This window comes from Siphateles boraxobius, unplaced genomic scaffold (genome assembly GCF_051911475.1).
Source record: "Siphateles boraxobius isolate OS27281-9 unplaced genomic scaffold, OSU_SipBor_1 24, whole genome shotgun sequence".
Classification (NCBI taxonomy): domain Eukaryota; kingdom Metazoa; phylum Chordata; class Actinopteri; order Cypriniformes; family Leuciscidae; genus Siphateles; species Siphateles boraxobius.
The window spans coordinates 19,472,040-19,487,500 of NW_027508855.1; the positions used below are offsets into that span (position 1 = coordinate 19,472,040).

The window sequence follows — 15,461 nt, forward strand, 5'->3', positions numbered from 1 at the left end:
CTAAAGGACCATGTCTATTAGTCACAGAAACTGACATTGACTTTTGCAACACACATGAACATTCATGTACTGAATAGTAGTTGAGCAGTTTTGTTCATATTGTTTATTTTAAATTTGCATTCATGTAATGTGTTGCTTAGTGTATTCTTCATATACATGTGAAATTGTTGATACTGTAAGAGCCATATTTCATATTTCAAAATGTATATTTTTATTATGTAAATTTGATACAATCATTATTTATGTTAATTAGTAATTTCCTGTTGAATATACTTCTTTGCTTTATATTTGTTCTTTCCGCGCATGTGCAGTAACACACATGCCCACACATGCATGTGCATGTGCATGTGCATTTTGTAGCACATGTAAAAAAGTTTGAAGCTCATGCAATACATGCAGATGCTCGTTGGGAGAACACAAAGCTTTTGACCATTTATTATAGCATAAATTGCCTTATAAATATCTCTTCAAACAAGTTGTTGAGAAGACATGGCTGCACAAGAGGATTATGCTGTATGTAAGAAACATGATTCTTTGTTGATTTGAAAGAATAAACAGTGATAAACGAACTATAGGGCCTATGGATTTCGAGTGTGAGTACAAGGCAAGAAGATACGCGTCAAAACTTGTGGAATAAATAAAAGATGTTCACATGCCCCGTACATTTAAATTACTGATTTATTGTTCTTTATTTCTATTTCATGTTAATTGTTGGCTACAGAAAGAATCCATTTAACTAAGAGGGGAATATGTGATGTCCTGACATGAATGCACCACTAGATGACACTCAAGGTTCTTGAGTTAGATACATGTGAAGTAAGAGAGAGAGAGAATGCTGAGCATGTGCTTGCATGTTATCCTGCTTCTGGATAATAATAGTAATTAAAAGTTTCCTTAGGGGAATATAATTGCTTGTGCTTCTTGACATAAATACAACAACATACATGAAATTAGGGGAGAATAAGAAAATGAAATAATGATCAAAATGAGCATCTATTCGTGAGACAAGATTAAAAGACTCTACAATAAATATTAATTCAATACAGGCCTATGTACCGTATGTGAAAATACTATTATTTAACCTTAAAAAAAAATATGGAAAACATGTTGGATGACTGCTGATTTCTGCAGTTATACCTTCTTTTCTTTGTTTTCTAATTTCACAGAAAGAATCTGTAAAATATTACTTAATATTTTATGTAAAATTACACATAACTCTGTAAAAATACAGACAATTTTCTTTTAAAAAACAAAATTTATGTAAAACCAAAATACATGCAATCACCCGTAAATTTAATAGTGGACTTTTAAATTATAGCAATATAATAACAGACATTTCAATGACAAAACGGTACAATTCTGTAAAAATAAATAAATAAAAAATACAGACCATTACCAGTAAAATTACACCTTTTTTTTTAACAGTGCAGTAAATAACTGTAAACAGCCATTCTAGTACTAAACTCTGTTTTGGCCTATGTGTCAGACATTTCTATTTGACCACCCATTTCAAAATTGTGACTACAATCATTAAGTGATAAAGGGTTATTCATTTATTATAGTAGCTAATGTGTTTTATGACTGGATATCTGGATTGACCAATCAGCCTCCAGGACCACAACTATCAGTTTAGTAATAGTGAGCATTTGTGCTGTTTGCTATATGATACCAAGTGACCAGGACAAAACCTTATTTTTCAAGAGCACTTTATTATTCATTGGAACAGAAACAATAACTGACAATATACAATATTTGTCAAAGTAGCTAATACAATATTTTGCTGATTTTCTTATTAATGATCAGCTGTTAATAAAGGTCAATCATAAACAGATTGAAACATGCAGAAACATTTTTAACATCAAAACAGAAATGAAGCACAAACTTTACCAACCTCTGATTATCTTATAAATGGCACACAAATCACATTTGGCAGAAAAAGTAATAATGCCTGTCAATTTTAAGTGATTATTAAAGAGAGAAAAAGAAATGAAACACAATTTATTAAATTTTGTCATGTTAGCACCTGGATCTTTTTTGCCCAACGATCGCACGAATCTCTTCCACCACTTTTGCTGTATTGTTTGAGATGTTTTTTCCAGCGACCTCCATTAGATCAGTGATCATCTCAGCGCTTAAAGGACCTTGAAATGTGCCATATCTCTTCCTCCAGTCCTCAATTTTATCTGATGGAACAATCACACACTTAAATCAGAACACAGTTGATATGTCAGATTTTATTCAGGATATTGTAAGATCATAACTTGCCTCCACAGTTGATCACATTAAAGAGAGGGATGTGAATCACGGTTGGAACTTTTTGGCCTTTGAACACATAAAAGTCCTTCGGTTTCTCTGAGTGTCCATTGGGAATGATGACCTCAGGGAAAGGGATGTTTCGTTCCCTGCACGTCTTGGCAGCGTCCTTCACTGTCTGCAGTGGAAAAGCATTGCAAATCACTTTATTAAAAGTGGAAGTACTTCCAGCGGTTCATGTGTCAGCTGAGAAACTGACACTCAGATGAATGGGAATGCTAACGGATAGCTCACTCCGGGTATTAGATTTTCTTTATATATACCAAATAATGATTGGTGAAATTAAAACATATTTAAAATATTTTCTTTCTTGTTTTTTTTTTCCCAGTTAAAATGATACAACACTTTTTTTAATTTTAGGTTAGTGTGACCTCTGATGCTCATTGTGTCAGCAAGATTCTTCAAAAAAAAAAAAATCTTTTGTGAAGAAAGTCATACAGGTTTGGAACATGAGGGTGAGAGAATGATGAATTTACATTTCTAGGAGAACTATTCCTTTAAATTAGGTTATATGAGAGTAAGTGTGCATTATTATATTAGAGAGAATTATATATAATACCGTGAAAGGATCACCATCACTGAAATCTAGGGAAATGATGAGGTCAGTGTTTCTCTCTTTTCTCAGCACTGAGAAGTAGGGTGAGTTGAGCAACAGTCCAGCATCTTCATAGTCTCTCGTCTCACTTTTCGGAGCGACGGGCACTGCTTCATCTGACAGTTTATGAGTTAGAGATCACAAATGAGTCACATTGAGTCATGTTTATTATTCACATCAGCAAGACTCTTAGCTATCAGCAAGACTCTTCTCACCTGTCATGTTGTGGAGAAAGTCATATTTCCTGCCCCAAATCCACTGAACCATGCATCTACAAATGCTGTAGCAAAGATCTGTACAACAAATACACTTTAAAATAAAGTTTTTTCAGTGGTTCTTAAGATCACTGTATTTACATATTTCAGACATGACACAAGTATTTCGCCTATACTAGGCAACTCCTCGTGGACTGAACACAAAATAAATGTACAGCGTGATCGTATAGTCCGATTCATGAACAAATGACTCAAATCAACTATGAGCTGTAACTATGAGCTGGTCCTTTTATTGAATTATTTAGACTCGCGTTTTGAATTAGTCCGATAATTCTTTTACTAATAAAAATGTAAAGCACCAAGAAAGAAAATATGTATTCTCTCTTTACCTGTATTCCTCACACACTTGTTTTTATTGCATGCCACAACAATCCTTATACTAATGCAATGAAACTAATAAGTAGCCCTCACTCTATCTAATAATATGGCAAGGAAAATAAAAATGTTAACCAAAAGAGAACAAATGCAGTTTTCTTCCTAAACAATGTGTTTAGCGGTTCTCAAGATAAATTATATATAATTACCACTCTAGGGTCCTAGTATGAGAAAGTTTAGTCATTAGGCATTAATTCACACTGGTTTAAACTGGAAGCTCAGTTACGGCTATTTTTGTTCTGTTTTGTTGTGTAAAGTGGCTTATTCACTAATCTGGCTTGAAAATCAAAAGTGAAGGACATTGTATATATATCAGTTCAACCTACCGAATGGCCAGAAACTGAACCGAACACTCGAATTGTTGCATACATCCATGGTGAAATTCTTCATATACAGTTTTGCAGCTTCTTTATCAGTGAGATCCAGTTTCTCCACTGGAAAAATCAGCTGAGTTTTGTATGGAACGAGTTCTGTAAAAAGAGAAGAACATAACGATACTCAATTACTAACGTAACCTCGGTTCTCTCTAGAGAGGGAACGAGTATTGCGTAAGTTTAGCTTACGCTACCGGAAAGATTCATCTTCTCGAGATATTGAAGCCAAAAAATGTTCCTTAATTTTGTATTCATTGTCAACGCAGTGCAGCAGCTAGCAGACCTAGAGCAGGCCATCTCGCGTGCTCATTGGCTGCCCTGCGGGCAACTGCTGCAGCCTACCAGTGAGCCCGGCGTGACGTCACGCCCAATGAAGGGCGCCCGCGCCTCCATAGCGTCACAGCCCGCCGGAATGGGCGTGGCTTAGCGTTTAAAAGTAAGGGCTGTAGGCTGACTTCTCTGGTTTTTAGTCGACTGAAGCGAAGTCGCTCGTGGCGCGAGCACGGCCGGTTACGCAATACTTGTTCCCTCTCTAGAGAGAACCGAGGTTACGTTAGTAACCAAGTATCGTTCTCTTACGAGAGGTTCTCTCGTATTGCGTAAGTTTAGCTTACGCTACGGGAACACTTTGTCAACGCCGTGCACGCCAAGCATCCACCATGAGCCCCCGAACTTTCAGGGGAACCCCATAAGTGGAAAAAATAAGGTGGCCAGCCACGCGGGCCATTACTTGTAAATCAGCACACATAGGCAATACAGAGCAGCGTGCTGGTCTGTATAGGCACATGGCACATACCCTACCAGTGCAGCTCAACCAGGAGAGCTGAGTCACTCAACAGAGTGATCTGAGCAGGAGAATCTGGGCAGAATACACCTCTCCTTCAAACTGACAAAAGTTTAGCCTGCAAGGCAGGAACTTCTAGGTTATAAAACCTGACAAAGATAGACGGAGAGCTCCAGCCCGCCGCTACACGTATGTCATGGATAGAAATCCCACTGGACCACACCCACGACGAGGCCACGCCTCTCGTGGAATTAGCCCTGATGCCCAGAGGGCATTGCAGACCTTTTGACGTGTAAGCAGCTGCTATAGCGTCCACTATACATCTGGACAGGCTGGACAGCAAGCGGATGACCAACTCATGTCTTCCCAGTGACTGGCCGTGCGTCGATTCTGCGAACGCTTTCACGGCCGCCACATATACTTTGAGCGTGGATGGGGACCTCCCCTTATCCAACAGCTCTTGTAGGAAGGTGAGCAGATGCGCCACCCCGCACGTCCGTGGGTCCAGACCTCTGTCAGTGCACCATCCGGAGAACACCGACCATTTAGACTCCTTTGGAAGGAGCTCTAGACTGCATGATAGTGTTCATCACTCCTTCTGGCAGGGCAACGAGTACCTGTTGATCAACCATGCGTGCAGAGAACAGCGCTCTGGATGGGGATGCCAGATCGCGCCGCGAGCCTGAGAGAGGAGGTCTGCCCTTACCGGAATCGGCCACGGAGCTGTAATGACAGCCGTGCTATTTCCGGGAACCAAATCTGATTCTCCCAACGTGGGGCTATGAGTGACACCGAGTGGCGCGTTTCCCTGATTCTCTCTGGATCACCTGTGGTAACAGAGAGACCGGTGGGAAAGCATATAGCGGGAGGCTGGGCCAGCGCGTCCTCGTCCTTCGAGAAGAACGTTGGGCATTGAGCGTTGTCTTTTGATGCAAATAGGTCGACTTCCGCTCTGCCGAATAAGCGCCACAGCTTCTGGACCGTTTGGGGGTGCAGGGACCATTCCCCTGGGGGAACATTGTCCCTGGACAGTTTGTCTGGGCCGTCATTCAAATGGCCAGGCACATGCGCCGCCCTCAGCAAACGCAGGTGCATCTGAGACCAATTAAGGAAGCGTTCCGTCAGATTGCAGAGTTTTCTGGATCTGACACCGCCCTGACGGTTTACATAGGATACCACAGACATGTTGTCCGAGCGGACAAGAACATGTTGGTCCTGTATGAACGGGAGGAAGCCCTTCACGGCGCGCGAGCTGTGTCGATAAACGAGCCGTCATGGCACCAGTTCTATTCCTAAAAAGGAAATTGACTGGTTGGGCAGTAATGAGCTCTTGGTCCAGTTGACCGTGAGGCCCAACCTTTCCAGGTGACTGAGAAGCACTGTTCTGTGAGATAGCAGTTCTGTCTCTGACTGTGCCAATATCAGCCAATCGTCCAGATAATTTATTATTCGCAGCCCCTGACTTCTCAGGGGGACGAGCGCCGCGTCCATGCACTTCTTAAATGTACGGGGTGCTAGGGACAGGCCGAACGGCAGGATGGTGTATTGATATACCTGACCGTCGAAGGCGAATCTCAAAAATTGCCTGTGACGGGGTTTTATCTGAATCTGAAGATAGGCATCCTTCAGATCTAGAGCAATAAACCAGCGCAGAACGTGCGCAAGGATTTTCCTGGTCGTAAGCATTTTGAACGGTCTTTTCGCAAGCACTTTGTTCAAATGTCGCGGATGATCGCCTGCATTTTGTGATAACACTTAAACTCGCGGGCGGAGCCCGGGGGGAGGTTTGTGTTAGCAAGCGTAAACGCTCTCTGGCGAGCACGAGGCTTACATTCATAACCTGCTTTTTTGATCGTGTAACAGAGCGGGCAGATAGTGGGCACAGACCTGTGGACACATTTCTTACATTCAACACTCGAGCGGCTTTTCTGCGCTTTATGAGAGCTTGCTCTGTGAGTGACACGAGATTCGAAGTGCTTGTGTTTAGGGGTGAACACTGGGGCGTGGGCACTTTCACTACACTTAAAACACCGACGGCGTGAGCCGGACCAGACATCATACTCTTTTTGAGATTTCTCTGGGTCATCGTGAAAACGGCGTTTGTGTGCAGGCGAGAGGTTGAACAAACCAGCTCGTTGGCCGCTAAATGAACCACTGCAGTAGCCTGTTTGAAGGGGACTGACAGGGATATAACCTTTGACGGCGGTCCGGCCGCAGCGGGACACGCGCGTCTTTTCTCACGCGCGTCTTTTCTCACGCGCGTCTTTCCTCACGGCGGTCTGTGACGGCTGTCTGAGCGCGACCTAGGGCGGCCACCCTGACGTCGCTGCCAAGGCTGAGGCTGTGCTGGACGCTGGGCGCTGGCTCGCACAGGAGACTGTTCTTTTCTTTGTCTCTCGCGAGAGCGGCCTGTAGCGGAGCTCGAGCGTGGTCTTCTGTACCTCAGAAAAACGGTCAACGATCCCGGTCACCGCTGGGCCGAAGAGACCAGTTGGGGAGAGCGGCGCGATCAGGAAGGTGGCTCGCTCAGTTTCCCTCATATCCGCGAGCGTCAACCAGAGGTGCCTCTCTGTTACAGTCAACGCGGCCATGGCTCGTCCAATGGCTTGAGCTGCGGTTTTAGTGGCGCGGAGAGAGAGATCCATCGCACTTCTCAGGTCTGTAACCGCAGCTGGATCCCGGCCCTTCTCATCCCATTCACGAAGGAGGTCGGCTTGCAGGATCTGTAGCACAGCCATGGAGTGGAGAGCAGACACGGCCTGGCCGGAGGCGGCATATGCGCGGCCGACCAAGGCGGAATTGGCTCTGCAGGCTTTTGACGGGAGGGCTGACCGTGACTGCCATCTCGTGGAGGCAGATCAAGTGGCGGTCTCCGGCTCTGAGCGGGGCTCTACACGAGCCGCAGGAAGCGCGAGGCATCTTTAAAAAGACACTCGCTGCTCTTAGAATATAGCAAGGTAAAGGATATGTCGCCGGATAGCGTAGCTCGCACGGATGGCTGAAGGTGGCGAAGACGGCCGGCTTCCTCAGCGCTGTCCTAAGCTGGCTGTTCGATGTTCAACGGCGGCGGTGGCTTCTCTTAGATCCAGCGATGCGAAGAGCTCGCTGAAGAGACGAAAAATCAGAGAAGTCAGCCTACAGCCCCTACTTTTATACGCTAAGCCACGCCCATTCCGGCTGGCTGTGACGCTATGAAGGCGCGGGCGCCCTTCATTGGGCGTGACGTCACGCCAGGCTCACTGGTAGGCTGCAGCAGTTGCCCGCAGGGCAGTCAATGAGCAACCGAGATGGCCTGCTCTAGGTCTGCTAGCTGCTGCACTGGGTTGACAATGAATACAAAATTAAGGATAAATTATTTGGATTCAATATCTCAAGAAGATGAATCTTTCCGGTAGCGTAAGCTAAACTTACGCAATACGAGAGAACCTCTCGTAAGAGAACTGAGTTATTCTTATCTGACAGCATGTAATTCTAATTTTCCAGATTAATCAGCTTAATCTCATGTTTGTTGGCAGCATCCTGAGCTTACAAATGTAGTGTGTGTGCATATAAAAACTACACATATTTGCATTCAAATTATCATCAGTAAACTCATTAAAAGAGATTCTGGAGTCTGGAGAGTGAATGTCCTCAACTTGATACACAGTTCTGACCAACTGTCTGCAGGGGTTCGAATCAACTCAAATTTTAATTTATTGCACAAATTAAAACCTCAGACACAGAGTTGATATTTTTGCATTTCAATTTTCACTGTTTAATTGCTTATTTTTCATAATATTTTTACTTTTAAAATTTTGCTGAAAAGCCATTAAATATCTGTCTCATAATATTATCTATAATTCGTTTTAATGGGGTGGTAAAACACGATTTCACTTTTCTAAGTTTAGCTAGTGTGTAATGTTGCTGTTTGAGCATAAACAACATCTGCAAAGTTACAGCGCTCAAAGTTCAAAGCAAAGGGAGGTAGATATTTGCTTTTAAAGAAAAGGACTACAACAAACAGCTGGTAGGGACTAGACGACATTCCTCCCGGGTTAGTGACATCAGCAACCCTGAAATGTACATTGAAATAGTCTTTCCAAAATAAAAATGTATTCTTCTTAAATAAGTATCAATAAACAGCAGGTTCCTGTTGTGACTTACCTACAGTAGATTACATATTTAATTTGACATGAACTTGCTGTGAGGGACATACTGTCCAGTTAATGGGTTGTATGTTGAGCAGTTTGTGTCAAGAGGAAAAAAACTCAAGAAAACATGCACTGTGGATATTAGACTTGATCTGACAGTATAACCCACTGAACAGATTGTATGTCTGTCCCCCATTTTCATTTTCCTTGGCATCAATATTAAATATATTTGTTGGGCAATAAAAGTGGAAATGTTCAATAACCGTTCTTTCTTTCTTTGTGTCTCCTCAAAAAAATTAACCCTTATATATAAATTCTATCTTTAAAAAGGTTTACCGGTCAGTTTTGTTCTGATGGATTCCTCAAGAGCAGAAGGATCTTTACCATCCAAAACACAGAGATTCATGTCCACAAGGTCCAAGAGCACCTGGAAACACTTTTGGGAGTCTGGATCTTCTGAAGAAAACACACAGTGAACAAACATGAAAACACTGACAAATGTTTTATCAAATATTTTACCACATTACTTATCAATAAATAAATCCAACAAGAGATGTTTTACCTTTCCCCATTCCCTCAAGGGATCTTAAAGGATTAAAGAAATCTGAAGAAAAAAAAAACAGAGTTCATATGACAATGATTTGACTGTCAGTTTTAGGCAGAACTGATTTTTCAGAACAAATGCAGCTGCACCTTTTATCTTTTGCCAGATGAATTTCAGATTCTCGTCTCCATCAGCTAAAGCGCTGCCGCACAAACCTGCAGAAAACACACAATATCAGCAACAAACAGGAAGATTGCAATATTTTTTTTAATAAAATATGTATATACAGTATATAACAGTTCGCTGTGATCAGATTAGGTATGGAGTAAGAAATATAATTTCTAAAAATGTATTGACTAATTATGGTTGACTTTTCATCTGAACATTTATGACATTTATTTCATCTGAAGAGTTTTGCGGTTAATGGATAATTTTGTATTATTTATTTATTTTGTCATTGGATAAGTCTATTTGCAGGGAAGCTGAAAACAGAAGACTCAGGTTCTCACAAAACACTAATAAGTTTAATTCTTACTCAAAACGCAAGCAAACAGATAGTGCAAACAAATTTAAACATAACAGAGACTGGACCAAGAGTGAAGGCAAGGGTGAGGCTTAAAGGGATAGTTCACCCAGAAATGAAAATTCTGTCAGCAATTACTCTCCCTCATGTTGTTCCAACCCCGTAAGACCTTCCTTCATCTTCGGAACACAAATTAAGATATTTTTGATGAAATCTGAGGGCTGGATCACTCCTCCATAGGCTTCTTCGGGGATTGAAACTTGCCAGCCTCGAAAAGTTATTAAAGACATCGTTAAAATAGTCCAAGTGACTACAGTGGATCAATTTTAATTTTAAGACTCCTATTACACATATGATGGAGCACATACTGGACAGAGCAGTGCCAAGGCTGAGTCTGCCTCCTCCGAGGGCAGCGCTTGCAGGTTCACCACCTGGTCCCGGAGTGGTAGGAACCTTGGGCACATATCCAGACCGGGGTCTCAGGATCACGTGAGAGTAAGCCGGCCCGAACTCTAGCCTTCGCCAACGGAGAATGCGTGAAGGTCCCCTACCCTCTTGATAGAGGCCAGTGCAACCAGGAGCGCTGTCTTCATCGACAGGAGCTTAAGCTCCACTGATTGCAAAGGCTCAAAGGGAGCACTCTGCAGGGCAGTTAGAACCACCGCGAGGTCCCAAGAGGGAACGAGAGGAGGGCGAGGAGTATTCAGTCTCCTCGCTCCTCTCAGGAACCTGATTATCAGGTTGTGCTTCCCAAGGACTTACCTTCTACCAAGTGCGAGTGCGGCAATAGCGGCAACATAGACTTTGAGGGTGGAGGGAGACAGCCTTCGCTCCAACCCTTCTTGAAGGAAGGAAAGCACGACAACGACCGAGGATCTCCGGGGGTCTTCTCGGCTAGAAGAGCACCAGCTGACGAAGAGGTTCCACTTCAACGCGTAGACGTGTCTCGAGGACGACGCTCTAGCGGAAGTGATGGTAGCCACCACCGCAGGTGGTAGGGTACTCCTACCTGCCTGGTCCGGTCCAGGAGCCACACGTGGAGGCTCCAAAGATCGGGACGAGGGTGCCACAGGGTGCCCCGTCCCTGAGAAAGAAGGTCCTTCTTCAGAGGAATGGGCCAAGGAGGTGCTGTCACGAGGAGTAAGAGTTCGGAGAACCAGGTCCGGGTGGGCCAGTAGAGCGTAACCAGAAGGACCTGCTCCCCAACCTCCTTGACTTTGCGCAAAACCTGCGCAAGAAGGCTCACTGGGGGAAAGCATATTTGCGGCCCACGTCCAGCTGTGCACCAGTGTATCCGTGCCGAGCGTGCCCTCGGTCAGGGAATAATACAGGTCGCAATGGGTCGAGTTGTGAGAGGCAAACAGATCTATCTGTGCGTCCCCGAACTGGTCCCAAATCAGCTGAACCGACTGGGGATGGAGTCGCCATTCTCCAGGGAGGGGCTGAAGCCGTGAGAGCTTGTCGGCTGCACAGTTCAGGACTCCGGGAATGAAAATGGCTCGAAGCGACCTCAGATGCTTCTGACTTCATAAGAGGAGGTGGCGGGCGAGTTGTGACATAAGGCGCGAGCGTAGACCACCTTGACGGTTGATGTACGCTACTGTGGCGGTATTGTCTGATCGGACTAGTACTTGTTGACCCCTGAGCAACGCCCGGAAGCGGTGCAGGGCAAGGCGTACTGCCAGCAACTCGAGGCAATAGACATGCCAAACTGGTCAACTCTACATGCGAGAATCACTGAGCTTCAGGAGCAACCTTGCTCAACACCTAAGTGTGAAGAAATTCACTGAACTTCAGGAGCATTCTACTCAACACCTGGGTGTGATAAATCTCACTGAATTTTTCAGGAGCATTTCTGCTCAACATGAGAGTGTGACAGCATGTCCATTGCGCATGGCGCCCCAGCCCGTGGAGGCATCTGTTGAGACAACAACATGCCGGGAAGCTCGTTCCAGGGGCACTCGGACCGTAAAAAACTGAGGTTCGACCACGGGGTGAGTACTGACGGCAGGTCGGAGTAACTGGTACTCGGAGGGTGCCGTGTTGCCATGCCCACCTCGGGACTCGGTCGCGAAGCCAAAGCTGAAGCGGTCTCATATGAAGCAATCTGAGCGGCGTACCGCGGCTGCAGATGCCATATGCCCCAGGAGCCTCTGAAAAAACTTCAGTGGAACCGTACTCTTGCGGTTGATAGTCTCAGGCAAGTCAGCAATGGCTGAGTGGAGAAGGCGACATAGTCCATACTGAGAAAAGAGCTCCTCTGCACGGGGCAAAGTTTACTCCTTTTCCAGTTGACCCGAAGGCCCAGACGAGCTAGGTGCCGGAGCACTGGGTCCCTGTATTCGCAAACCTGTTCTCAGGAGTGAGCTTCAGACAGGAGACAGGGCTAGCCCGAATGGGAGAAAAGCGTACTGATATGCGCGCGCCCTGACAGCAAACCGTAGGTATGGTCTGAGTCGAAGGAGAACGAAGACATAAAAGTAGGCGTCCTTCAGGTCGATCGCTGCAAACCAATCCTGTGGCCGCACACATCCAGAAATGCGTTTGGCCAGGAGCATCTTGAATGGCAGCCAGTGAGGGGAGCGGTTCAGATGCGTAGGTCCAGGATGCGTAAGCCTCCAGACTTCTCCGGGACAATGAGGTAGGGGCTGTAAACCCGGACCTCATTTCAGCTGGAGGGACAGTCTCAATCGCACCCTTCGCCAGTAGGGTAGCAACCTCCGCTCTCATGATAGCATAGCCATCGACCAAAGTGGAGCGGACTCCCCTGAAGCGGGGAGGAGACCGTGCGAACTGAATCGCATAGCCGAGCCGATGGTTCGCGCGACCCAGCGGAGCAGATAGGGATGCTCTAGGCAGGCTCCCAACTGTGCCAGCGGCGTCAAGAACCACAGACGTCCCCCCGCTGGTGCAGCGAGGCGGAATGACCGGCCCAGACGTGGACGGCATAGCGGCCCAGTGTGGGGGCAAGGTCATAACCGCACCCTGACAGAGGAGACCAGGGAAGGACCAGCGTTCCACGGGGGCCTGCTCTGTCAGGGGTCTGGCGACAGAGGGGGACAGGGGCGAAGCGGTCCGTGGACGGCACGCCATGTCAAACGCCTCTGTGACAGAGGGGGACGAGGAGAGCACGGCTTGTGTGCGGCGCTCTGTGTCGTCCGAGAAATCTGTATGCTCAGAGACGAGAGAGTCAGCTCTTTCTGAATAAGGATTCTTCCCCAGCCCTCCACCGGGGAAAGGAGTGGCCCTGCTACCAACTCCTTGAAAGAACTGAGTCTCATCCCTGAGCAGCCCATCTCAAAGTGCCGCTTAACCCGGCGTTTAGCGGGGGGCAGGGCTGGAGAGGGCTGTGGCATCCCCCCTACGGTCTTGTGGGAGGGCGCCTTCGGCGGTGAGCAGACTGAGGGATCTGAGCGGACGGCGGGGCCGTCGGGCAGAATAACCTCAATTTGCTCACAGACGGTTGAGAACTGTTGGCCAGAAGCACTCAACCGCACCACCGAAGAGGCCGACCTGGGAGATGGGGGTGTCGAGCAGACGGGTCCGCCCGACATCGTGCACATCAGACCGGTCAGCCCTAGACTGGTGAACATCACCTGACTCCGAGAGCGTACGGCCACTTTCGTCGCTCGGAGAGCAAGGTCAGTGGCAGCGCGCAGCTCACTGAAGAGACTTGGGTCAGTCCCGCCCTCCTGCATGTCCATGAGCATCTGGGTCAGGTAGACCAGCAGAATGGTAATGGGATGCAGTGAGGCGGCTGCCTGTCCTGTGGCACTATAGGATTTCCCCACAGATTAGTGTAGACAAAAAGAACTACAGGCTTTGGATGGGTGCTTAGGATTGCGCCGGGAAGCACTCTGAGGACACAGTAGCATGGCAACAGAGCGTTCAACCGGGGGGACCCCAGTGTAGCCATGGGCAGCGGCCCCTGAGGGGAGGGAAGGCGGATGAGACCAACGAGAGGACCCGTGATCTCATCATGAACGTCCGGGAGGAAAGATATTGGGGTTTGCCATGGACGCGGGTCGGCGGTCTCACCCAAAAACCAATCGTCCCGGGAAAGCATGGCCGTCATCTCCGGATCAGACTCAGGCACAGCCGTATGCACACCAGAAGGTGGCAGCTGTTACGAGTCATCATTTCCAAAAGAATCAAGCCCACCTAGTGATGCTGCTACAGACACAGCATCATCCTCTGTAGCTTCAAATGAAAACACACAGGCCACCCGAGGGTAGACTCGTGGAATCATCAGTTCGCTAGCGGGCACCGTCATTAAAGAGGGGGGGCTGGGGCGTGGACACAGAGTCGGCGCCTTGTTCCAGACCAACACCCTCAGGTCACCCTGGCCACCAGCCGAAGATCGGGTGGTGGATGAAGGGACTCTCACTCTTGCGAGTTCACCGAGTCTCGACCTATATATGACGCGATGATCACGTTCCCAGAGAGAACATGAGTCATACACGAGCGCTGTTCAAGCATGATCAAAGCCCAAACACACTAGACAGCGCTCGTGCCCATCAGAGTCCGATACCAGTTCGCTGCAACCAGAAATGCACGGGCGAGCCGTCGTTAAAAAGACGTGCCGCGTGCGAGCTCTTCTATGAGAGGAGAAAAAACTCCACGATGTTGAAGCGCACAGGGAGACACACACACACTGGCAGATCACTGCACAGATCAGCAGGCACTGTGAGCTCGCTGCAGATCGCCGTCACACCAACACCGGAGAGAGAAGCTCGTCTCGTAGAGCGAAGTCAGAGATGACTGTGGAGTGAAGAAATACTCTTGGCTCCGAAGCGAAAACATATCTGCATGTTGCTGGCGTCCTCGTTTTATACCCACGAGGTAAGGCGGAGATACGCTATGCAAATTCCGCAGACCCATGGCATTTCTTTGCCATTGGCTCGTTTTGTAATACTCGAAGTCGGTAGGTGTTCTAAGCGAAACCCCATTCGTCGTCATCCGACGTAACTCGGAGTGACAACGAAAGGGAACAAATATTATTTGGTGTAAGAGGCCATTCTGTTAGCTATTTAATTGGTATGCCATTATTCGACTATTTAACTATTTTGTCAAAATATATACATTTAAATTGAATATTTGATTTAGTATTTTACATTAATGACATATGTTTAAAGAAATAAATCATTAAAAGTGTATCACATTTATTTTAGATATTCTATGAAAATCAGATGATAGGGATAAGTTTACCCCAGGTGGCTTCTTGCCCGATAGGTAGGATGTTAGTTTTCCCTATTAGTGAGGCAATATGGTCCTGTTTTGAGATGTTCAATTTTGTGCAATTACTAAATTAGCAAATGTTTTCATTTATTTCCCCTAATAATATATTGGACATGACAAACTCCACTCTAAATACTCAATGTGCAGTTAAAATTGATGTCTAAACAATTTTTTAACATTTCTACTCATAATGTTATTGTTTTGACTTGGAAATGAGCATCTACTACAGACCTGATCACCGGCTGATCACAGAAACTATCAATCTATTAGTTTGTTACCTTGCAGGTAGAGCATGTCAATTTCAAGCTGC

At 46.1% G+C, this 15,461-nt stretch overlaps 1 protein-coding gene across 1 annotated transcript in view; it reads right to left on the reverse strand.

Annotated features, from left to right (window-relative positions):
* Positions 1 to 1,689: 1,689 nt before the first annotated feature.
* Positions 1,690 to 15,461, reverse strand: part of LOC143749270 (cytosolic phospholipase A2 gamma-like) — an 18,225-nt gene continuing 4,453 nt past the window's right edge. Inside the window, exons 8-16 of the mRNA XM_077241815.1 lie at positions 15,430 to 15,461; positions 9,540 to 9,605; positions 9,409 to 9,450; positions 9,183 to 9,302; positions 3,885 to 4,028; positions 3,124 to 3,201; positions 2,873 to 3,024; positions 2,266 to 2,431; positions 1,690 to 2,183 (exon numbers count right to left, since the gene is read on the reverse strand). The exon at positions 15,430 to 15,461 is cut by the window's right edge and continues 109 nt beyond it. Coding sequence (XP_077097930.1) covers positions 2,017 to 2,183; positions 2,266 to 2,431; positions 2,873 to 3,024; positions 3,124 to 3,201; positions 3,885 to 4,028; positions 9,183 to 9,302; positions 9,409 to 9,450; positions 9,540 to 9,605; positions 15,430 to 15,461 — 967 coding nt within the window. The 3' untranslated portion in view covers positions 1,690 to 2,016. The remainder of the gene's footprint in view (positions 2,184 to 2,265; positions 2,432 to 2,872; positions 3,025 to 3,123; positions 3,202 to 3,884; positions 4,029 to 9,182; positions 9,303 to 9,408; positions 9,451 to 9,539; positions 9,606 to 15,429) is intronic.